Here is a 25,227-nt window from a genome sequence, read left to right as displayed (position 1 = left end):
GAGAAACAAAAGGAGCTGCAGCATTGTATTATAGTTCAGGGTACCTTCGGGGGGCCACTTTTCCCCTTCATCTAAGGTATACAATGGCCACTAGTCTTGACAATATTTTAACAGTTACTTTTTACTCAAGTTCCCGCCTGGGACCCCCCCCCAGTTCTTTCCAGTGTTTTAAAATGCACCCTAGGGGGGGGTTAAGTTTATTTCTTTGCCTTCCTTACTTGGTTGGCTGCCCATTATTACTGCTTATACAACTCCACTTTCACCAGATCAATCGCTTCGTTCGTCTCTGGCCGGACCTCTCGTGAGGGACACGGAACCGCAGATCGGAACTCCACACTCGCTTCGCAGTCAGACTGCGTCTCATTCACACACTTTCACACTTCTTACTCACTTAATATAAAAACAAAACTTAAAGGTTGTTGGAACAGGAGTGTTACCAGGAGAGGTCACAAGGTGCCGCTGTTGACCGCCGGACTTCCAGGTGGCTTCTCGAAGGTTTGTTCCTAAATTACAACAAATCTGGAAGTATTTGCAAAAAACCTAAATGTCGGGTTTGTTCACAGAAAAATTCTACCCACTTAACTGTCGGCAGAGCTTGCTCTGAGAAGCAATGCTCACACCGTATATATGATAGTCCTGGTAAACAATTTTTGTCCAAGATCACACTACTGCAGAAATTACATCTAGCAACTATAAAAAGGGAACAGTCACAAATTGGGCAAATCTTTATCAAAGGTTCAGAGGAGTAAACTCCTTCCACAGTCAGCTTTTCAGCACCTTTTCCCATATATAGACAGTTCACAGTTTCGTAAATGTGTTTCTGATCAGAAATTAGCAGACAATTGGAGGTAGTTTGAAATGACACAGTTAATAGTCATACAATGACATACAATGACAAAACTTTACACTCTGTGGCCACTACCCTGCTTTAGTGGGACTCGAACCCACATTCATGAGGGGACTCTAACCCCTATGGGGGACTCCAACCCCCTTCAGGACTCAGATCCTGAGGACTCTAACCTCCAGGTCTGGGAGCGTCCTCCGCGTCCTGTTTTATTTTTAGACAATGTATATGCAATTGATAAATACCTTGTAATCCTTCGGGAGGTCCTTGTCCACCAGTGTATGAAGCCAAGGGGTCGGGGAGACTGCCGACTGAAATCTCGGTCGTGGGGCCCCTCAGTGTCCCGGGCCCCCCAGATTTCAGCACGAGTGGAGAAGCCTTCTCCTGGCTGGCTCGCCAAATTATGATGCCAAAAGGCTGAATAAACTGTTTAGAGACAGAATTTTAGTCCATAAACAGCAAGGTATTTATTGATACAATGTTGGGGAAACCCTCCAATTAGCATCGGACAAAGAGCTCCAAAGTCAGTCGTGCAGGGCTACAGTATTTATACAGTTTCTGTGAGAGATTACAACATTCTAACATAAATATTCATTACATTGCAACACTAAATTATAATATTGCAACACTTGATTATAATATTCATAGTAGGTGGAGAGTAGGTGGAGTTGCTCTTTTTGAGGAATATTATGGTGGGAGATCCTGTTACTTCATCTGGCAGGGGTCGTTTTATGCTCTTCTTCCTCAGTGAACTTTTCAACTTGGCTTGGTTTTTGCTGATTCTGGGGATGAGTCTTGCCAAACATGGTACTTTGAGTTTCTTATCTTCTTTCTCCGGATTAGCTTGTTCTCTGTTTTCTTTAGGTATGCATATTTTGCCCTATTTTGGATGGGCCTTGAGCCTTATCTCCTTGGATATTCCCTTGAATGTTAGGTATTTTCTACAAACCCTTTAGTTCCCAGATTTACTCTGCTTCAACATTCTCCACCCCTTATTCCACACTGGTCTTTCCACGCAATCCTTGTAGTCTTGCATTCGCTTATATCCCGCGCATATATACATATATATATAGTCCATATGCGGTCCTCTGAGGCAGATGTCTTGTCATCAAGGATCAACACCAGCATCAATTCAGCTTGGGTCCTCCGACTGTAGGTTAAAGTCACAGTTCCAAGTTCAGGACTGGTTCACAGATAGGGCTGCCTTATCATTGGACATCATGGGATACCGGCATCAGCTTTGTCCGAGTCTCTCTCATCCGGTGTCTGGTTTCCTGCAAGGCACAACTCAAAGCACATAATTAGTTTTTCCCCAAGGCTAAATTGCCTTGGGGCACACACTGGATTTCGCCATCCTTTCTCATTACACACCAGGTGTTTCCGAACCCTTGGGCAAAAACAATCCCACGAATGGGTTTGTCTTGGCCCGAGGGAGGAGTAATCCAAACAGATTTCCCTAGCATGACACTTAGGTGAACTGCTGGAACTTTGTCTCCATCTACCGTGTGGAGGGATTCTGCTTGGGCAGGACCAGCTCGATTGATAGAGCCTCTAGTATTAACCAACCAGGTGGACTTGGCTAAATGCTTATCCCAGGTTTTGAAAGTTCCTCCACCTAGTGCCTTTAGGGTTGTTTTTAATAGTCCATTGCACCTTTCAACTTTTCCAGCAGCAGGTGCATGATATGGAATGTGATATACCCATTCGATACCATGCTCCCGTGCCAAGGTGGCCACTAGATTGTTCTTGAAATGAGTCCCATTGTCTGACTCAATGCGATCTGGAGTGCCGTGCCTCCACAGGACCTGCTTCTCAAGGCCCAAGATAGTATTCCGGGCTGTTGCATGTGGTACTGAATATGTCTCTAACCATCCAGTGGTCGCTTCAACCATGGTAAGCACATAGCGCTTACCTTGGCTAGTCTGTGGCAGTGTGATGTAGTCAACCTGCCAGGCCTCTCCGTATTTATACTTGTCCCAACGTCCACCATATCAGAGGGGCTTCAACCTTTTTGCCTGCTTAATGGCAGCACAGGTTTCACAACCGCGGATAACCTGGGAAATAATGTCCATGGTTACATCCACCCCTCGGTCCCATTCCCATTTATAGGTTGCATCTTGGCCTTGATGGCCTGAAGCATCATGGGCCCATCGAGCCAGGAACAATTCTCCCTTTTGCTGCCAATCAAGGTCTACTTGTGACACCTCAATCTGTGCAGCTCGGTCTGCCTGTCTGTTATTATCATGTTCCTCATTAGCTCGACCTTTGGGCACATGGGCATCTGCATGGCAGACTCTCACATTCAATTTCTTTACTCTGGCAGCAATGTCTTGCCACAGATCTGCAGCCCAGATGGGTTTCCCTCTACGCCTCCAATTCATTTTCTTCCACCGGTCTAGCCACCCCCAGAGAGCATTTGCTATCATCCATGAGTCGGTGTACAAGTAGAGCCTTGGCCATCCTTCTCTTTCTGCAATGTCTAGGGCCAATTGGACGGCTTTGAGTTCTGCAAATTGGCTCGATTCACCTTTCCCCTCAGTGGCTTCTGCCACCCGTCGGGTGGGATTCCACACAGCTGCTTTCCACTTACGGCTCCTCCCTACGATACGGCAAGAACCATCAGTGAAAAGGGCGTAGTGCGTCTCTTCATCTGGCAACTGATTATATGGTGGAGCTTCTTCAGCTCGATTCACTGACTCTTTCTCCTCTTCATCTGCCAGGCTGAAGTTCCCACCTTCAGGCCAATTGGTTATGATTTCTAATATCCCAGGGCGATTCGAGCTTCCAAGTTGAACACATTGTGTAATCAAAGCAATCCATTTGCTCCATGTGGCATCGGTGGCATGGTGTGTAGGGGGCACTTTCCCTTTAAGCATCCAGCTTAACACTGGTAGTCGAGGTGCCAGGAAAAGCTGGGCTTCAGTACCAATTACCTCTGAGGCTGCTCGTATGCCTTCATATGCCGCTAGGATTTCCTTCTCCATAGGGGTGTAATTGGCCTCAGAGCCTTTGTAGCTTCAGCTCCAGAAACCAAGTGGTCGCCCTCGTGTTTCACCAGGCACTTTTTGCCAGAGGCTCCAGGAGGGACCTTTAGCTGTAGAGTAAAGTACATTCTTTACGTCTGGTCCTGTTCTGACAGGTCCAAGAGCCACGGCATGTGCAATTTCCTGCTTGATCTGCTTGAAAGCCTGTTGTTGTTCAGGACCCCACTGAAAACTGTTCTTTTTACGGGTCACAAAATAGAGAGGGCTCACGATCTGGCTGTACTCGGGAATGTGCATTCGCCAGAAGCCTATGGCTCCAGAAAAGCTTGAGTCTCTTTCTTGTTAGCCGGTGGAGCCATTGCTACAATCTTATTGATGACGTCAGTTGGAATCTGGTGACGTCCATCTTGCCATTTTACCCCTAGGAACTGAATCTCTCTGGCAGGTCCCTTGACCTTGCTCTTTTTGATGGCAAAACCAGCTTTGAGGAGAATCTGAATATTCTTTTGTCCTTTTTCAAAGACTTCTTCTGCTGTATTTCCCCATACAATGACATCATCGATATACTGGATGTGTTCTGGGGCCTCACCCTTCTCCAATGTGGCCTGGATCAGCCCATGACATATGGTAGGACTGTGTTTCCACCCCTGGGGCAGTCGGTTCCAGGTGTACTGCACGTCCCTCCAGGTGAAAGCAAACTGCGGCCTGCACTCTGGTGCCAGAGGAATGGAGAAGAATGCATTAGCAATGTCAATAGTGGCGTACCACTTTGCTGCTTTGGACTCCAGCTCATACTGGAGCTCCAACATATCTGGCACAGCAGCACTCAACGGTGGCGTAACTTCATTCAAGCCACGATAGTCCACAGTCAATCTCCATTCTCCATCTGATTTACGTACAGGCCAGATGGAGCTATTGAAGGGTGAGTGTGTTCTGCTGACCACCCCTTGACTTTCCAGCTTCCTGATCATCTTGTGGATGGGGATCACAGCATCTCGGTTCATACGATACTGTTGCCTATGTACAGTTGTAGTGGCCATCAGTACTTCTTGATCTTTGACTTGGAGTAATCCCACAGCAGAAGGGTCTTCTGAGAGGCCAGGAAGAGCAGACAACTGTTTGGACTTCTCTCCAATCACTGTGGCTACACCAAAAGCCCATCAATACCCCTTTGGGTCCTTGAAGTATCCCCTTTTTAAATAGTCCATGCCAAGAATGCAAGGGGCTTCTGGTCCTGTCACAATGGAATGCTTTTCCCATTGGTCTCCTGTCAAACTCATGTCGGCCTCTACCACTGATAAGTCTTGAGACCCTCTGGTTACTCCAGAAATAGAAACAGTCTCTGTACTCTCATGTTCCGATGGCATTAATGTACATTGGGCACAAGTTTAGAGGTGGGTTCACCTTGCCATTTCTTCATGTTTTCCCCTAGTTTACGTAGAACAGTCCACAAGACACTACGCTCACTCTGTGTCTTACTCCTGGGGCTTCCAGTTTTCCCTCGTGCCACATGAGGTGACCGAGAACGAGAACGGGAACGAGAACAAGAACTAGAACGAGACCCTTCTTTGCGACCCTTATTATCATTGCTTTTAGGGTCTTCTTCGTACTCAGAGCGTTCAGTACTTCTCTCTACCCCTTCCTCACTGTAGATGGGACAACGCCAGAGTTTGGAGAGGTCTCCCATGGTTTCCGATATTCTCCGTATCCATTGACACATTTTATCCACTTCTACCTCGTTTGCGCTCGGAGTATATCCAGATATCATACCAAACATGTAGGGTGTAGGGGCGCCTTTCATCACCTTATCCCACATTGACCATGTGCATATAACCTGCTCTGGGACGAAGATGTCATAATAATCTGGATCAGAATATATGATCTCCAGCATGGCCAATTCCCGCAGATACTGGATGCCTTCTTCTGGGGCGTTCCACTTTCTTGGAGCACTCATCAGATGCTCCTTCAGTGGGTATCTTTCTCTCACAGCATGGAGGATTCGGATCCAGAGACTGCATGCCGTCTCCTCCTTTCCCATTTCCTGTTCTATTTCACGATCTCGGGCCAGAGATCCCAACTGTTGTGCTTCGTGTCCCTCCAGGATATGACTTCTAGCCCCACTGTCCCAACATCGCACCAGCCAGGTGAGGATTCGTTCATCCGGCATCCGACTGTAATCCCTTCGTATATCCCGAATCTCCTTTGGGGTCAGTGATCGTGTAATTTCACTTTCCCTCATTATTTCCTGTCCATCTCTCCAACGTATAATTCTCTCCACCTGTGTTTTCACTCTTCCGCTCTTCCGTGGAACATCTCTCACCTCCTTTCTGGCCCTCTCACGTGACGGTGGGAACTGTTCATGCCCTGAGGACGAATTTCGATGCTGTTCACTCCAGGGGAGTGGGCTTCTAAGTTGTCCATGCCACGGAGAGGGACTTCTACCTCGTTCAAGCCGTGGGGAGAGACTCCTAGCTCGTTCACGCCGTGGAGGGAGTGTATAATCTTTAAGATGCTGAGACAAGGGCCTTCCCCAATCATCTATTCCCACAAATGTGGGTCTGGTGTGGAGAGATGGACTCACACCTCCAAGGGAGGGTTGCGTCTGGAGAGGTGGAGATGGTTCTTCCTCAGGCTGATGGATACGTGTTGACCTCTGCTCTCTTTTAGGTGCTCCGCCAGTCCTGTTGGGTGTGCCCCATCTCCTGTGACCACTCCTTCCTCTCTAGCAGTTGCTCCTTCATCTGCTTCTTCTTCTTCTTCTTCCTCTTCTTCACATTCCACTTGCGGGGGTGGCTCTGTAAGTTTAATGGTCTCCTTCGTCCACGCCTTTTTCTTCTTTACTGGGGCACCAGTGATCCTTGGTGTTGTGGCTTGAGTTTGAGTTTCCACAGAGCAAACAAGAGCTGTGTCGGTTTCAGGTTGTGTCTGAGTCTCAGTAACAACAGTGGTCTCATGCTGCGTTTGGACTCCGTCTCCAGTGGATAGGACGGGAACATTACTAGTTGTAGTAAGGACAGCATTGTCTTCCTGGTTTGTAGTTTGAGTCCCAGTTTCAGAGGCAGCATTATCTTCCTGCTGTATTTGGGCTTCGTCTCCAGTGGATGGGACAGGGGCATCATGGGTCCTGGACGGTATATTTTCACTTCCAGTTTTGGCCTCAACCCTTTGGGAGTGGCCCATGGCCAATCGATAAGCACTAGCCAGGCCCCAACACAAAACGGTGACTCGCGTATACGGGTCCTCATAGGCAAAACACCCTTCTAATAAATGGCGGGCCAGCTCACCAGGCTCACACACTTGTTCTGGCGTGAGCTTCCAATTAATGGGAAGTGCCAAACGCCTTAGCGCTATACCGAAATCCAGCCAGGCCCCATCCCACCCAGGGACTGGCCTGTCTGAAGCCCCTTCCAAAGTTCCAGCAAGTCCCCTCAAGGCATGGCCTTTCTTAGGAAAAGCAACAAGACACCACTATTCCTCCGGTTCTAAACAATAGTTTCATTATTTCCATAAATACTAATGCTGTCACAACACAATTAAAATAATAACTGGAACTGATTGTCACAATAGGAATCCCCTTTAACAGGCTGTTAATGTCACATTTTAACAGGCCTTTAAGGTCACATTGTAACAGGCCTTTAATGTCACCATTTAGTAGAGATTCACATGCGTGACATTCAACATCTGGACCTGGACGCGTCCTTATTGGCATTCCCAAAACAGGAACCAGTATTGCCAGCATTAGTATGTCAAAGGGCAGAATGACTCTTAAGAGGCCTTTCACCGTAAGGGGCCATGGTGCTATGCCACCTTCGAGGTCATGGTTAGAGTGACCTCTTCTGGTACCTCTCAGGTAATTGCTCAAATACGTGGACACCACTCTATTCATTATTTACTTTGTCCTGACTACTCTGTTCCCAAACAGAGACCTTGTTTATATCAACAAGGTACTCTTGGCTGCCTTCCCGGTGTTTGTTTTGTAAACACGACTTCAGTTGGGAGTTCTCCTGGACACTGTTCTATAAACAATAGATTATTTACACAACAAACCAAGGTCGTATATCCCAGCGGTGCCTCCAATTAATGTTGCAGGTTTGGCCTAGCTTCTTACCAAACCTGGACTGCCCTCTCCCTCCCCCCTGAGTCCCTGTAGCAAAGGAAAAAAACTGAAAAAAAAACTGAAAAGAGAAGAACTCAAAAGAAACTGAACTGAATTGAAAAGAAATTATATTTTCCTGACATTTGCAAACACATATATACAATGTGTACACACCACGTAGGACCCCACCCCCAGGGAAAAGGGAAAAGGGAAAAACAAACTAAACAACTTGTTAACCAGAAAAGAGGAAGAAACAAAACCAAACCGAAATAAATGAAACAGACAAATGCAATTAAAGGAGAACAAGCATGAAATGATCTCACTCACGTCCCAGGCCAGGAACACCACAAGAACAGAACAGACCATCCAGGCTTCTCCCACACCCAGCTCCCCGGAAGAAGGAAAACTAAACTCCTCCTCTGTTACGTGGAAAACACGTGTGGAATACTTGTGATGTCTGCTTCCTTAGTTACACCTAGTTACTGAGGAAGCCATGGATCAAAACCATTATACCTGTTTTGCAATATTCTTTGTTCTCCTCACCCTTGTGTTCATGAATAATGGATTAGCTTTAGATATCTGCTCTCCTCCAGATAAATAAACAGTAATCCCTTAGTTGGCCCGGATCCTCCCCTGTTTCACATAAAGCCAGCCCCTTAATTACACTAATCCTATATTACACTGGAAGTTTTTACAATAAATTGTCTTTATTCTTCCCTCTGAATGAAGTCCGTTATTTGACTGTCACATATTACTTATCACAAACCTCTATCTATACAGAACTCAGTTTTGTTTTCATTTTGAACTATGCATTACTTGGCCCTATCAGAATCTAGCATTTGTCTTTGCACCTATCAACATCTAATACGAGTCCTTTTCTACCAATCAGTTTTAGCTCCTTGCTCACATGGTGATCATGTGCTTGGCTGAAAAAGGCCTGAAACCCCCCAGTTTTGTAAAATACCTAATTCTGCCTTGCAAAGGGCTGCCTGGATGGCAAAATTGCTTAACACATTTTACTAAAGAAACAGCATGAAGTGCTGAAGCTGTATCTAGGCCTAAGCAACTATTAGAGACCAATGTATCATGTATTAGAAGTCATAAATGAAGGTAAGCTAGACACATCAATAGGATGAAAAGGTAGGAAGCCAAGACTTTTTTACAAGATTTAGGCAAGGACACTTATGAAAGAAAATTGAGAAGGTCAAACTGAGGAAGTATGGACCGAGGCTGAAAACAAGGGAGAGCACCCTGACACACCCCAAGAATCAATGCCAAGAGAAGAATCTAGAAAGCTCCACCTCTAACCATGCCTATGTACCGACCAAGCATGAATATTTTAATCACATACTGTAATAAGTTAAGATGCATTTTAACCATGTCTTGTATCTATATGAATATACCTGTTTAAGCATGAGTGCTTGGAAGTGAGTTTTTTGCAGTGTGAACTGCCTCACTTCCCTGTGCAGAAATAGATACCTTTGCTGCTAAAAGAATAAAAAAGGATAAAAAAGAATAAAAAAGTCTCTTAGCAGTTATTTATTTTGAGACTTTTTCAGCTTCATGGCACAGCTTCTAGCACCAGCCACCTCCCCCCTGCTACTGCAGACATGGCAGTAAGTTATTGTAACCTTTTCACTTGTTTCTGATGTGGTCCTTAAGCTCAGTGATTTTTTATTAACTTGTTCTGACCTTGATTCTCTGCATGCTTGTTTAAAGGTAAACCAGCAGGAGGAATGAACCCAATTCAAGTGAGATTACAAGTCAGAGTTACAATTTAATAAAAATATTACAATAAATGCAATTATACAGAGAAAAAATTGGTTTTAATCCACAAAACCCAGAGGTATAACCCAGCAACCTGGGGAACAGAATGGTGTTCGTTGGGCCCTGTGCTGAGCCCAGTGTGGGCCCCCTGAGTACAGAATAAAAGGAAAGGAAAACATGTTGGTGAGGATGATGGTCACAGTCCTGTTGAGAGTGGCAGTTACAGTCCTGTTGAGGTTCTGGTCCTCCAACAAGTGGTGCCAGAAGGCTCCAAACCCCAAGATTATATATGCTCAGGTTCAGGTGGGAATGCCCAGTACCTTGCCCAGGCTGAGGAGTTCCACTATGGGTGATTTACTCTGTGAGTCATGGGATATTTTTGAAATCTTTGATGACCCATTAGCAAACATGACCTGTCAGGCTGGGTATGAAAGTGCTAATGACTCCCTGGAGGGGAGTTATCAACACATTGCTATGACAACAAGGAAACACTCCCCTGTTTCCCAGAGTTCCCTAACACCCAGCTTATAGCCTGAGGGGTCAGGTGTGCCCTGGGCAACTGCTGCAAATGATCAATTATTAACAGTTCATGAGAAATTACACAGGGTGTAGAATACACAATTTTGGTTACACCCACACAGTGATAAACTGGTCCCCACTCCTGGACTAGGACACTGCCCCAGGCCCCCACCATGCTACACTTGATGGTGCCCCCCACCCCGCCCCACTAGTGAGCCTTGTCATGATAAACTGTGACATGGCTGCGATAAGAACTACATGCCACAGAGTAAGGGCACCACCACCTTCCTGCCACATCACATGGGTAGAGGGTGTGTTATGGGCTCACCTAGGTGGGCCTAAATTTGGGCTCTGGAGTTTGGACTAGGCCGAAGCTGTCAGCTGACTTGAGCTGGGCTGAGCTAACAGCTGACCTCTCATAGCCAGTAACTTTGTATTCCATACCACATTATGACATCATCTCCAGGGAAGTAGGAACCAGTGTGGGAGTGGTTAAGGCAGTCGCTTCTCAGCCCTCCTCTTGGGAGGACTCACGATGCTGCCCCAGGGGGGATGGAGAGGACCAGGCCCACCACTGGCTCACAGGGTACCTCAGGAAAGTAAAATGTGTTGTTCTGGGTCTCTCCTTTCTGCTTGGGTTTGTCTCCCTGGGAAATAAGCTGCTTCTTAAGTAATGTGTAGTTAGGACAGTAGAATTTGTGTGTTCGTTAAGAAGTTGAGGTGGGGAACTTGTTGTTGCAGACTTGTGTGAGTGTATATTTGTACTCTCTTCTAATCGTCTCTTTCTTTCTGCGAAAAATAGATGTAGATTTAGTATAAATGCGGTTTGAAGTGTTTTTTTCTTTCTCCTCTCTTTTCCTCCCTTTCCCTGGTGTTAGGAGGGAGGTTTTTCTCTCTGTGCTTGGGGGGGGGTTGGCAGTTGCTTATCTCAAACCAAGACAGGGTGGTAGAAGCAGAGGGGTTGGGGAGTACCAGGGAGGCATCAGGGACTGGCAGCTGTGCAGGGAATGGAGCATGGGCTGGCTGCAAAATGCTGTAAATTCAGTCTGCCAAAAAGAAAAAAAGAATATTGGGATTTTTCCTTTGGGAGCTGTACAGGACAGTGCTGTCACATGGCTTGCAACAGCCTGGTCCCAGCACCATGCCAGGTAATTCTGGCTCCACCACTTTCACTTCACATGGTTTGCTTTATCAGAACTCCTGCTACTGTCTCAGTGGCACAAGACTTCTCTTTAAATGAAGTAACTTTCCAGGTTTTTAGTTCTAATCTAGGCAAAGCGGGTGACTGCTATTGGTGGTTGGGTGGGTTTTTCTTTTGTTGGTTTTTTTGGGGGAGGGAGTCTGTTTTTTCAGTAAAATTGCTATTTTTTCTTCTTCATTCAGACTCCTTGTAATTTCTAATTTGTCAATATTTGAGGGTAGGGAAATGAAAGAAAGAAAAGGAGGGTTTATCTCATTAGAGGTCTCACCTCCTGAAGATATTGTCATTAAACCAAGACAGGCACAAAAGGTAAAGATCATGGGCTGAGATAAAAACAATTTACTGGAAATAGCAATAAAATAAGAGACAAACAGTAATGGCAGCAATATTAATAAGAGTGTAAAAAGAGGCGAGCGATGCAAAGCCCAGTGTTACCCCAACCACTCACTTCATTACTGCCTGACCAGAAGGGACATGCCACCCCCACCCTGCACATGATGTGAGGTGTACAGAATAACCTCAGGGTCCTGGCCATGCATCTCCTGGCTACTGAAAAAATTACCCTGTCCTGGCTGGAACAAGGACAGTATGCTTGGAGGCAGTTCTCCGCAGCTTTGCTGATAGGAAAGGGAACACCAGGATAATTCAGGAGCTGCTCATCTGGTCTCACCTCATACAGCAGGCACAGCCATTTTAGGTTGTGCATGACCAGAACTCTGAGACCACAAACATATGCAGATGCTGCTAAGAGGGATTTCAGGATTTCAAGGTACTTGTCCAAGTAGATCAAGACTCCCTGGGGCCTGAAGACTAGAAAGACTTTCTGGGTAGGAAAGCTTGCCATGCATTTTGGATGAAGCAGTGGCAGGAGAGGAAGCTGAGTGTTCCCCACAATCCTCTTAGGTGGCTGAAAGGCAGCAGCACCCAAAGCCCAGTTGGTTTCTGCTATGGGCTGCAGGAACTACTTGTGAAAAAAAAAATGTTGATCCTATTGCCACGAAATCAAACTCTAGATCTGATACTGGTGATATGGAATTTCAAGTCTCCACTCAAGGAACAGGAGCAGTACACAACCCCATGATGTGCAGGCAGGACTACATCCTGCACACTGGGAGAGGAATCAACTGCCATGAGCTCGGGGCCCTTGTCTCACTCTGCAAGAGAAACTGGGTGAAACTGGGTGAGGCAGGGGATCACTGAGAGAGCCCTTGAATTCCATGGTGGCACTTCAGCAAGGGAAGCATCAAAGACAAGTCTGGTCCTGCTGCCAAGAGCCCCACAGGGCTGTACACTACAGCGGGCAAGGCACTGAGGCAAAGTTCACTTGAAAAAACAATCACAAGTTCCCCAAGTTCATGTGAAAAAAAAAGGCACTTCCTGCCTCTTTATTACCTACATCAGTGAGCAGACTTACCAGCAGAAGTCAGTTTGCTTGAAGTATCCAGCTGACAGCTGTGGGAGGAATTTCCAAAACAGACAGTGTAAAGAAGGGATTAAGCTGGTCTTAGAGAACGAGGGTGGCTGTTGTGCAAAATATAACTCGTATTCTCTTTAGTATTTCTGCTGTAAGTAACAGCTGGAAGTGGACAGGAAGACTGAGTGAACAGCTGAGGTATTGAAGGGCTTAACGGCAGCACAGAGGTGTCACAGCAGGGCTGCAGGCAGGGGACAAGTTCTTGGTGGCAGGGTGGAACAGTCTCTGAAATGTGACAGGGACAACCCTGTGTAATGCCATGGAAGAAAACCCACAGGAGAGGTGTGTGGTGCAGAGATGTGCGACAGCCTGCACTCCTGATTCTAAGAGCTCAACAGGGGAAGGCCCTGAACAACCTGATAATACCTTTCGAGTGCACCTGGCCTGGAGACAGCAGTTTGGATCCCTTCTTGGAGGCATTCTGATTCTACGGGTTTTAAAGGTGTTCCTAAAATCTGATGTTACACATAGATTCTACTTAACAAGGTTACAAAAAAAAAAAACATGAAAAAGAAAAGGACTGCAGAGAAGGATTGCCAGGAGGAATCTGAGAATAAAAAACTTACTTTATTAGCACTTAAAAGTTCTTGGCTTGGTTTTCCTAGCAAAAAGCTTTGGAACAAGATAAAAAAAATGCAATAAAAAGCAAGAGTTAAAACTGGAAATGAGGGAGTTGCATAGAACAGAGGAAAAAGCCTAGAGTAGCATTTTTCTAACAGAAGAGTAGAAGTAGGAAATCAAACTGTGCCAAGAAGCCCAAGAACTGTGTACGAGCTGTTAGTTGCACTCGTGCCCCCTGGCCGTCAGGGATTAAAAGCCTGCATATAGCAGCAGCTCTGAAATGCAATTTAATGAAACCTACTTCTCTAGAATGTCTGCTGGCTCCTGGGAAGGACAAAGATTTCTTCTTTCACCTTAATAAAAACCGCAGCTTCTTCAAGGAGATAACTTTTATCTGGAGCACCACTGTGTCACAACTAACAAACCTCTAGTATGTGTAAGGAAATGACCAATGGAGCCTACTCCTCTGACTAAGGAATGCTGCCCCTTTGTGTAGGAAGGTGTCCAGGAACAAGGGGATGCTCCTTACCTTCATATACTGTGGGATGTTGGGCCAGATTCTGGATGGAAGCAGTCAGTCTCACTGTGCTGTGACAAGCACCTGGAATTCAGGTAATGAGCAAAAGCCTTCCCTCCGTCCTGCAGTCTGTAGAACTTGGGAGTTCTTCAGGACTATAAACAATTAGTGCTAAAGATTTTCTATGCAACAGATGTTTAAATTGAAAGGGTTTTTAAAAAACATCTCTTACACATCCGGAACCCCAAAGGTCCATTCCACCTGACCTCCCTGATGGTGGGAAACTCTTGCTCATGTCATGTTCCTCCAACTGACTGGCTGGCAAGGGACTCATTTCCAAGCATGAGTCCAAAGGCACCTTGTTCTAGCAGGCCTGACAAGCTGCTGACCAGCTGGAAAACTCAGATCGAGGCCCCTTGGCCACAAGAGGCCTGCCAGAAGCTGACTGCAGCCAGAGGGTTAAGGAGAAGTGTTTCCCTTGCTGCTGGCACCAGGCCAGATGCCACTCAGTGGTGTAGGGCTCTGAAAGCTCCAAATTCCAGCACTTTAATAATTAAATTACCTTGAAAATGCAAGTTGATCAAGGCAATACAAACCTGAGGGGGTGACAACAGAACACAGGAGTCACTTTATTGTCAGGTGGTTGAATTCTTCTGATATTGCAACTATGCCTCCTGGAAACAGCAGCACAAGTGTCTGATAAGATGTCTACAGGCAGAGAATCCAAACTCCAGGGTCCTCTCTTTGATGCTCACAGTCCACTGGAGGCCATCCTCTCCTAGAAAGGATCCTCAGTCTCTTGGCTGTTAGCATGGTGACAGTTCCACCTGCTTACGGTTACCTTCTGTTCTGGAACTTCACTGCACCTGAGGTTCGTACTGCACCAATCCTCCCCGGTCCAGTGAGGTTCCATCCCCTCCACTCATGCTCATACAGGGATATCTTCTTCCTACAGCTCTAGCCCAAGTTGAGTATCTTCCATGTCTAAGTCCTGACCTTCTCTGCCAGAACTCAAGGTTTATTCTTTAGTTGCTGCCAGGTTCTTACTGGACATAACCTACTAGGCAGGATGCTCTGGGCTCCCAGGTTTAGCATATGAATATACCCCAGATGCAAGAAGGGTACTCACACTTTTACATCACTAAAACCACGCAGCAATCCACCCATTGCATCAGGCAGTTACCATTTCTTTTAAAAATAAATATTTATAAACAAAACAAAGAGATTCAGAGACCTACAATGCTAAAAATTTTCCTGCCAACAGCACAAATGTTTTTCATGTACAGCCACAAGAACAAGTTGTACACCAACATGAGCACTGTTTAAAACCCCTCTCTCCTCATCAGCTGCCCCAGGCCACCTCTGCAGGAATCTCCCACTGCAGCAGCCACCATCTCCGCACTTCTCCAGGACTCGTACTGGGGCTGCTCAGTCTCCTTTCATGATCAAGTCCTCGATATATGCATCCAGTTCATCATCTGTATTTATATCAATGTCCTGAAACAAGAAATACCAGTGAAAAGTGAATCTTGAAGAACAAGAATAAAGGAGCCAGAGCAGCTCAGCATCCTCTTCAACATGTGGTCTGCTCAGCCTTTATGTCCCAACCTCTAGCACCCTCCAGCTGCTGACAGCTGTGGTGAAAGCATCCCCAACATCCCCATCAGTGCCTGACAGACAACATCTGGAAACCCATCAGCACCTGATGCTCAAACAATGCACTCATGTGATGGATTTACTGTGATGATCTGGGTCAGGTTAGGTTTGGTTGGAATTTTTTAGCTTTAACAGATTTTCCTAACAGGGAACTGCTTCCAGCTGCTTTCAATAGCTTCTCCATTGGTTGATACTAATTTTATTTAAGTAATTTTTAAATTTAAAGTTTATTTATTTAAAGGTTTTATTTAAATATATATATTTCCTATTTGAATTTATTATTTAATAGCGTAATTAATAGATCAGTATCACCAATTTTTTTAAATATTATTTATTTAAAGGTTTACATTTCTGTAAGAGGTTCAAAATCTGCCCAAGCATGAGGCAAAATTCACTGCAGAGCACTGCCCATGCCTGGGGAAATTCTCCTGCAGCAGAAAGCAGACAACAAACAGAACTTGTGCAGTATGTACATGCCATGAGAAATCATCCTGTGAGAATTAACACTCAAAGGGCCCCCCAGGGCTTGGATCCCAAGGGTGGGCAGGGACAGTTGTGCACTAGTCTGCTTCTGATGGGCTGAGTCCAAGTTGCTCTGAACTGAAGAAGAGCTGGAGCCCAGTAAAACGCTGCACTGAAAAACCTGAAATGCCCAAAGGGGTTGGGCCAGGTGGCTACTCTGAGACAGCCATGGGTTTGCCTCTCTTCCTTACCCACCTCTTGCACTTTCTGCAGAAGGGCCATGATGTTAGTCCTCAGCTTCTGCAATTTCTCCTCTGTTTCCCTCAGCTTCCTTTCTGAATTCCGGAGGTTTTCCTCACAGGCTTTGGCCCGGGCATCAGCGCGTGTCTGATATGAATTACACAGGTTCTGCAGGCCCACCTCATACTGCTTAAAATATTCTTTCTGTAGCAGACAAAACACAACAGATGACACGTTAAGACAAAGCACTGAGCATCACAAGAACAGCAGCACTCACAGGCTTTTAGAAGAACCCACAGCACACCTCTGGCACACTCTGCCCATGCTCACATTTACATCTGATTTGCCTACTGCAGCCAGCACAATACTCATACAGATTTTCACATTCTTCCAATACCAGGACTGTCCTCAAAGCTACCTGAATTTAAATTAAGGGTGCAGAACTCACAGGTATGCTGCAGCAAGACCTCATAGCCCCTGTACACTGGGAGTGCCCATGGTACAGATCAGCCAGATAACACAGCCTTTCACTGTGATGTAGGAACAGCTGCACTCACCAAACACCCCAGACATGACCAAGATGTCCTGTGGAAGTAGTGAGAGTGGTAACTCCAGCAGATGGCCTGAGTTAACAAAGAGGAGGAGACAAGATACTGCCAACACACACACTGCAAGCACAGAAGTGCCAAACAGCACTGACTTTGGTCATCTGTTCATCTGCAGGTGGCTTTTGTCATGTACAGGTGCCTCCTGGAAAGGTCTCCCTTGGTGGTATGTCAGGGTGAAGTCAGACAGGCCAGCTCCCTTGCTCTGCACTCCAGCCAGCCCTGGACCTCCCAGTATCATCTCACAGACACTAGTGGAAGGTCAGCCCCACATGTTCCGTCCACAAAAGCCTTAAGGTATGAGGGCTGACTTGCAAGCAGTCAGCCTGCTCATGTGGGGAAATGGGAAGAGGGTTGGTTTCCATGTTCTCTGCCATTTTTTAGATCACCTCCACGTAAACTATGAGGCTAGGAGCAAAAACAACAGAGATGGCAACATCCTGCTTCTACAAACCTTTAACCTGGCCTCTTTTTTTAAAAGTTTAACAGTGATGGGTAAGAATCTGGGATAGCAGCAGGCAACAGCATTCCCACATAGATGTACAGTAATTAGAAAAATCCTCAGACAACTGTCATAGGACTCAGGGCATCTCTCAGAGCTCTCATTCTTTTCCTTAGCTGTTAGTCTGAGGATCCAAATCATCTTTTCAAGAGTGTTCTCTACCATCAACAGGATGCATATTTGCCATAAGAATGGAGTATGTGTGGGACAACCCCCAAACTTACTTTTCTAAAAGTACTCTGAACTTACCAAGGGAAATGCCAACAACCCTTCTGAACTCATGGAACTCAGCTCGCTCTTGGAAATTGGAAAATTTGGAGGCAAGAAGTACCTCAAACAATTCCTGTGCAGGAAAGAAAAACATAAAGCCAGAACTGGAAGTTTAACAGGGTGAAACAATCAGACTGCAGAGCTCCCAAGGGCCTGCAGTGAACCCACCGAAGGATCTGGACTAGAACATCAATTGTTTCTTGGCTGCTGCTGGGACCAGTGGTGTCTGGCTCAATTCTGACGCAGTCTGATGTAGAAGGTTCAGCCACAACCACCTCCTCGTCCTGCTGAGTGTCTGGAGTCTGGTACTCAGGAGAGGGAGGCTTCATCAGTCTCACATCCTCACTGCCCTTCTCTACCCTGAGAAAAAGTATTAAGCCAATGTCAGGAATCTTTTTCTATACTGGACATACCTGAAACACTGTTAACTGCTTCATCAGAACCTGTACCCGAGTGTCACTCAGACTTCTACACACCCAAATGAATGATAGACTGATGGAGTCTGTCATGCCCATTTGTTACGAAGCCACTGGAGAGTCCTGCACTCACACAGTCCCTGACATGACAGCAACACATTTATCTTCAGCATCTATGGCAGTAAAACCAGCCCTTCTTCCCAAAAGCAGAACAAGCCTCCAAGATCCAGTAGCCTGAGATAGTTACCAGCGGTCCCGTGGCGTGGTGTCTGTAGGGACATAATCAAACTTCACCTTCCACCTGATTGCCTGTCTGCCCCTTTCCACAGCTGTGACACGGCCTGTGAACCACTCCTTGTTCACACGCACCTCCACATGCAGCCCTTTATCTGCAAGGAGGAAGCAAAGGTATTTGCAAACATTTGGCTGCTGGAAAGCACATTCTGCAGGAGCTCTTGAGACTCAGGCACCTCAGCAGGGAGCACACCTGAACCTATGACTATGCCCTCAAACAGTATAGGCACCATCAAAATGCAGCAGGCACACAGCTCAGATCTTGCTGAGAAACATTAAGATGCATGAAAATGAGCTGGCATTTCCAGACAGAAGGTTGCTCCTGTACTCCAGGCTGTCTGACATGGGCTTTACAGGCTCATGAAGGCCTCTAGGACAATTTGCCAGATGTCCCTAGTTTCTGGGCAGCTCCTCAGAAGTATGCTGAAGAGATGACTTTCTCCAGCAGAAGGTGCGCTAACCACACTGGCTATCACCTTCCTTGGGGTGTCCCAGCCGTGCTTCTCTCATGGCAGTGTAGCAGGTATGGATACAGTCCTGAGCATTTCCCAGCTGACATGGTTTCATGATCCCCCCAGGCAGGCTGAGCATGTCATCAGTTACACCCCACAGCCCAGTCCCACACCTGTTAATGCAACGCAGCCCACAGTCACAGACCCTTGCACACCACAACTGCCTCTGGTCTAGTCAAAGGGTTCCTGGCCAAAATGTTTCATGCAAGTTAAGAGTCATTTTGGGGCTTGGGACTCAAATTTACACTATTTCTTACTTTAAAAGCTCATTAATGAAATCACATGTTTAACTGATGAGCCCAGTTCTGCAAGTTCTTTTCTATGTCAGGTACTGGCAGCAGCTCAATGGCTCATTTCTCACCTTTCTGAGCTTTCTTCAGTTCCACCAACTCTTCCTCTCCCGCACTGTCTGTGAGCTGGGAGCAAAGAGAGCTCACATTAGCTGTCTCCCACCAAGGTTATAAACACCTGTGGGAAAACGGTGAAATGCACCCCGGAGGACCTGACCAGTTGCACATGCAGGACTTTCTGCTGGAGTTTAAGATTAATGCGTTTTTCTCTGTACGGGTTTGAGTTCAGAGAAGTTTTGTATCTCCTGCCACCCCACGCAGTTCCTGCACCCCCCACACTCAAGCCATGGTGTGTCCCCTTCATGGCTTCTCCTGGTGGCCTGCAGCGCCATGGGGGTCCCGAGGCGGGTCTCTTAGGATGCATCGGTCCTGCCCAGTGCGGTTCCCTGCCGCGGAGCCGCCCAGCTCTGGCTGCTGCCCCCGCCATCACCCAGTGACAGCGCCACGGCCCCCCTGCTGCTGCCGGGCAGCACCACAGTGCCTGCGCTGTGCAGGGTGGGTAGCACGGGCAGCCAGCAGGGGGCAGCTGTGAGCGGCACACCACCACCCCAGAGTCTGGGACCGACTGGTGGGTCTGGGCAGGGGCAGCCCCTCTCGGGGACGCCTCCCTTGCCCCGCATGACTGGCAGTCCCCTAGAAGTGCACCCATCTCTTCCGCCCATCCTGCCCCGATCCCCGAGCTCCTATTGGTCTGTTCTCCTGCCACTTGACAGGTGTTTCCCCATTGGTTATTCAAGTTGTCAGTTAGTTTTCTGCCTTTCCTCCCACCCTATCAGGTCCAGGATACAGAACTCTCCCCTCAGATCTCCTCTCATTGGATGTTTAACGGTAACTGACACACATTTTACCCAATCCGTCCTGTGTTGCCACCCTGTTCCAAACCCCTCCCTGAACCAACTCCTTAAAAGTCAGTTCCTCCATTAATGAACGCTTTTTGGTTTCACTCCCACATTACGTGTGGTGTAGTCTCTGAGCAGCGTTCATCCATGGTCGGTTTCCGTTAAACACCTGACAAATACCTTCTGCTGGGGAAACCAGCATACTCTCACCTCCACCACCACCTCACTGGAATCCCTCTCTTCTTTCAGTGCCACAAATTTTCCTCGTTTTGTCCTCTCCTTTTTGTTCTCCCCCTCCTCCTCAGACCCATCCTCTGGGATGTTCAAGGTCCTCTTTCGAATGCTGGAGGCCTGTAGGAAGTAAACAAGCTCAAGCTGTTAATTCCAGCCTGCTACTAACCAAAAACCTCCTTTCATCCAAGGTTTAAAAAAAAAAAGAGCCCAACATCCCGTATTTAATTTTAAGTTAATTAGCTCTTCTGGAAGGTTTCAGAGGTGCTATGTGATCATAGGAACGCTCATCCCACCACTTCATATTCTTTTTTTTTCTGGAGAAACAATCCAGTCTAACAGGAAAGAGATGAAACAAGCCTTCTTGAGGAGTGTAAATGGCACCCTAACCCAGAAGTACAATCTTGCACAGGGCCCACAGTGCATATTCCACAGGACAGAACAGACAGGCTGAGCAGATGGTGGGTGACGAGCTGAGGGGTTTCATCCTGTTGAGTCTCACCTGTGAGCTTTTGCCAGAGGCAGATTTCTTTACTGCTGGTACCTTGGCAGCTTTTGGACTGGGTGTTTCACATGGGCTTTTAGGGCTCTGCAAGCCAGTAGAGAGGGACTTCGTGGCTGCACCTGGTTTGGCCAGAGTTTTTAAAGTGCTGTTAGACTTCCCAGCTGTCAGAGTGTTGTGGTGTCTGGAAGTGCTGGCCTCCTCTGTGAAGAGCATGCTGGCCAGCTTGGAAGAGCTGGTATTTGGGCGATCTGAAGAGCTGGTATTTGGGCGATCTGAAGAGCTCTTTTTCAAAAGATTGCCAGACTTGGGAGGAGGTGAAGATCCTGGCGGTCTGCTAGGAGCATTCTTGATTACATCAGGCAAAGGAGGAGATCTCGGGCGCTGAGGTCGGGTGTGCTGAAATAAATGTGGGTAGAGAGAGAGGAAAGACGGCAGAGTGAGGAACTGCTGCTCAGAGAAGTTAAGGAAGCTCAAGAGAGTAAAAGCCTACAGCAGTATGCCATTTACCTCTCCTGAAGGTTGTGTGGTCACTTCCAAAGGCAGTTTCTTTAAGTCAGCTTGAGATCGAATTGGAGTGGTTTTCTATTAAAAAAAAAATAAGAAAGGTCATCTTTACAAGCTGTCAGGGGATGCCTGAACCCAGACCAACATTTTTCCAGGTTAAAAACAATTATAAGAAAGTGTGTTCTGTGTCCTTCAAGAGACATCCCTTCAGACATCACTTCCATTTTCCCAACAGAAAATGAAATGCAAGTTTAGATGTTTGTTTTCTGTTATTAAAACAAACCCTGCCCCATGAAGGAGCACAGATGGCATCAGACTTAGCAGCACCCCTTTGCACTAAGAAGTCCCTCAAACCTGCTCTGCTTAGCTGGAGACCTCCAGACTCACCTGCAGAGCTTCCAGCTTTTCCTGCTGTTGGCGGATTTTCTCTGTCAGTTGTTTCTGCTTTTCCTCATGTGATTTTGAGTCTTTTTTCAGAGTTCCCAGTGGTACCTTCTGCTTCTGCTCTGCAGCCTCACATCTAGCATGTAGGGAAGGCAAGACAAACTCAGCAAGGACAGCAGAACCTGTGCCATTCTCACACAGGATTACCCCAACATCCCATCTCAAATGCAGCAGGAAAACCACTTCCAGTGGCCACAATCTCAAAAGCAGTGGTTTTCTTCCTGGGAAACAGATATAAGGATCAAAAGCATAGCTGTTGATAAAAAGGCATTTATGCTGGGAATCACCAATTCAGAGCCCAGGAACAACAGTGACTGGTTTCTGTACTGCATCTGTACTCCAGACTTTTTCAGTAATTTTCCTTCCTGTCAGCTTATGTCTTCGTATCAGTTCCTCTTTTTACAGACTTCCTTTCCCTTCAGAAAGGAAAGCACAGTTCGAGTAACCGATGACTAAGACATCATTCTAACGAGCCTTTCAGCAGCAGATGTCCTCCAGACTGCCACCATAGGCCACTCAGTTTCCCCTGCAATATCCTGTAGCTATTTGCTTTTTCTATTCTGTGCAGCCTATGGCCTACAAAACATTGGTGAGTATCCTACTCACCCAGGTTCTCCCAGGTGCAGAATCCTGGAATAGTCCTTGAGAGAGGAGGAAAATACAGGTAGGAAGTACTCCCTCAAGTGGACTGGCATCACCTTCAAAGCGCTGGCTGAGCAACTGTCCCTCAGGAGTACTGCCACAGGAGGAGCAGGAGGGGACTGAAGGGTGCCCAGGCTCATCTCCTGTCATCAAATGGAGTAATAGATGGACACACCAGGATCAGCCCTGCTGGGGCAAGGTCATGCATGGATGCTGTGAGACAGGAAAGCAGCAGCACTGAGGTGGTCCTTCAACAACACAAGAATTCCAGTAGATCCTGCGCTGTGTCTGAGCTAAGCCATCAACCTGCAAGTGTGAATCTTAAAGGGAGGACTCTGCTCTTGCTGTAGATCACTTAGAGAGCTCCAAGAAGGTGAGAAGAGATGATTTCATCAAGATCTTTGATCCTGAATCTGCCAACTGATGCCAGATCACTTAGTCTGCCAGATGCACACTGTGACCAGCTTTGTCAGTAGGAAAGAACACAAGGAGCAGTTTCCCCATCAGCCTTTTCCCAGCTGGAGCACTACTGGGACATTTTCCAGGGAGTGGTTCCACTTGTCATCACTGACTGACTGACACCACAGCTGAGTTTCCAAAGATAAAGCTGAACAAGGGGCACCATACACAGATTTCCCAGCAGAGAAATTCGTCCCCCAGCCCATGGCAAGGCCTGAGGCAGGAAGCGTTGCCAAGCTGTGTCTTACAGCACACAAAAGAACGGAAGCACCATTAGCTCGTTGAGATGAACAACTTCAGACAACTCAGCATTCGAACCCACATATGGCGTCACTGAAGGCAGCAAGTAAAAACAAAGGAATTATCTTGCTAGTCAGAATGGCCTGGAACTCAGGACCAAGACTCTGGTGCTGCTCAAGGAGCCACCAGTTCAAATACCATTTAGGACCCAACTGGTTGTCAGGTAAGTCAAGCAAGCCTGACATTGCAGCGCAACACAGACATCCTGTCTTCCCTGTGAAAAGTGAGCAATGGTGGCATCTCATGCTGACCCCAACACTGACCGTGGCACTGGCAGGGATGATTGCTTCACATGACAGAGACAGAGAAGGGCATTCAGCTCCCATGATCCGGGACAACATGCCACCAGCAGCCACTGAGGTGTAGGTGAACAAACCAGAAGGGTGTGGAACAGCTCAGTGCCAGCAGTGGACACTGTGCTGAGGCAGCCAAAACTACCATGTGGTCTCTGATGCCAGGAGAGTGTCAACATCAGCTCTGCCACTGCTTCATTTTCAATTTGGCTGGATGAGACTCTGGCACACAAGCTTGAGGAAGCCACCCATGGTGGCAAGAGCTGTGCTTCTCAAATTCTGTTATCCTTCAGATATTACAAATATCAGAAATGGTCAGGACACAGAGGTGAAGGTGTTCAAACTCTTTGCACAAGGACATGGCAGGAAAAATCAGGCAGTGCAGCACTTGGAACTGGCCCCAACCAAAAGCCAGGTGAGTGCTGGAGCATCTTCTGCTGAAAATCGGCCTCTTGTAACGGACACAACTGCACTTGCTGATGGAAAGCACACAAGAGCCTACTCAATCCAAAAATGTTCTGGAGTTGTTTATTCTCCCAGAGTAAGACTCCCAAGATCCCTTTTGAAGTTGAAATGACCAGAAATTTGGATCACCTGCGCCAAGTGCCTCGCTTGCCCTTTCCCACCTTCCTGCAGGGGGGGATATGGGATGGCACAACATGCACTGTGGGGGCACTTGGACTCGCTCCAAAAAATATCCGAATACCCATCTCATGTGAAAGCAGGCAAAGGAAGGGACTGAGGTGATTTGGGGAAGAACAAATATGGGAAAACAAAGAAATAATAGGCTCAAAAGGACCAGTTGTACATAAACTGTTGGATGGTTAGCACACCTCTCCAACCTCCATGTCTCCTCTCTCCTTGGGCAAGGGGCTCCACCATTCTGCGTGTGCACCTGTGTACACAGGAGCAAGTGCGAGCATCTGGAGTGGGACCACTGGTCACAGGGGCCCATGTACCTGAGTGCCACCAGCTGCAGTGACTACAGGCATGTGCATGACCATGAGTCACAGCAAATGCTGGGCCAGAGGAGCCGGCCAGGAGGTGACCTGGGAGCAGGGGGAGGGGGTGTCTAAGGGTGTCCTGTAGGAGCTGACTACTGGAGAGACGGGGGAGTCCTGCCTGACTGATAGAGATGGGTATGGGGTATAGGCAGAGCTGTGGGTATCTCTAGGCAGGAAGCATCTGAGAGAAGTAAAGATCTCCATCTGATCAGGATGGAGAGATGCTCAAAGAGAGATACTGGGAGCTCTGTAGCATGTATGTTATGTGTAACCACAGGAGATCTGTACCCCTCATACCCTGGGACTGCAGGCCTCAGGGCCCATCTATCCCAGTGCAAGCAACCAGAGGAACAGGATCCAGGGCCAGATATGAACACGAGCATTGCTACTTCATCCTAACCAGCTCCCTAAGCCTGCTCAGCTCCAGGATGGACAGCACACACTGGTGCTGAGGCTGCTCCACCTCAGGGACAGGACTTCGCATTCTCCTGGCTGAACCTCAGGAGGTTCCTGTCGGCCCATTTCTCCACCCTGTGCAGGTCCCTCTGGATGGATCTGTGACACCCTGTTTTGTGAGCTGCTCCTCCCACTCTGGTGTCACCAGTCACTTGCCAAGGGTGCACTCTGCAATTTGCACATCACACAAATGCCCACCAACATTCAGCTGTACAAATGTCATTGCTGCCTTTTCACAGATTGTGAGCACAGCTTAAAGGTACAGAATTACTGCCCATCC

The 25,227-nt window shown here is 47.2% G+C and overlaps 1 protein-coding gene across 5 annotated transcripts in view; it reads right to left on the bottom strand.

Annotated features, from left to right (window-relative positions):
• Nucleotides 1-10,399: 10,399 nt before the first annotated feature.
• MORC2 (MORC family CW-type zinc finger 2) overlaps nt 10,400-25,227 on the bottom strand; it is a 66,134-nt gene continuing 51,306 nt past the window's right edge. For 2 of the 5 annotated variants that reach the window (XM_071571833.1, XM_071571832.1), the window contains 10 exons: nt 21,737-21,869; nt 21,353-21,427; nt 20,843-21,241; nt 20,320-20,460; nt 19,282-19,336; nt 18,362-18,503; nt 17,867-18,058; nt 17,678-17,771; nt 16,337-16,525; nt 10,401-15,460 (listed from right to left, as the gene is read on the bottom strand). In XM_071571833.1, the coding sequence (XP_071427934.1) occupies nt 15,392-15,460; nt 16,337-16,525; nt 17,678-17,771; nt 17,867-18,058; nt 18,362-18,503; nt 19,282-19,336; nt 20,320-20,460; nt 20,843-21,241; nt 21,353-21,427; nt 21,737-21,869 (1,489 nt within the window). In that variant the 3' untranslated portion in view covers nt 10,401-15,391. Of the gene's footprint in view, nt 15,461-16,336; nt 16,526-17,677; nt 17,772-17,866; nt 18,059-18,361; nt 18,504-19,281; nt 19,337-20,319; nt 20,461-20,842; nt 21,242-21,352; nt 21,428-21,736; nt 21,870-25,227 lie in introns of all 5 variants that reach the window. The other 3 variants (XR_011699245.1, XR_011699246.1, XM_071571831.1) reach the window with 3 other exon arrangements.

The sequence above is a fragment of the Pithys albifrons genome, chromosome 17, assembly GCF_047495875.1.
Source record: "Pithys albifrons albifrons isolate INPA30051 chromosome 17, PitAlb_v1, whole genome shotgun sequence".
Taxonomy (NCBI): Eukaryota; Metazoa; Chordata; class Aves; order Passeriformes; family Thamnophilidae; genus Pithys; species Pithys albifrons.
This window is presented reverse-complemented; position numbering and strand designations above follow the sequence as displayed.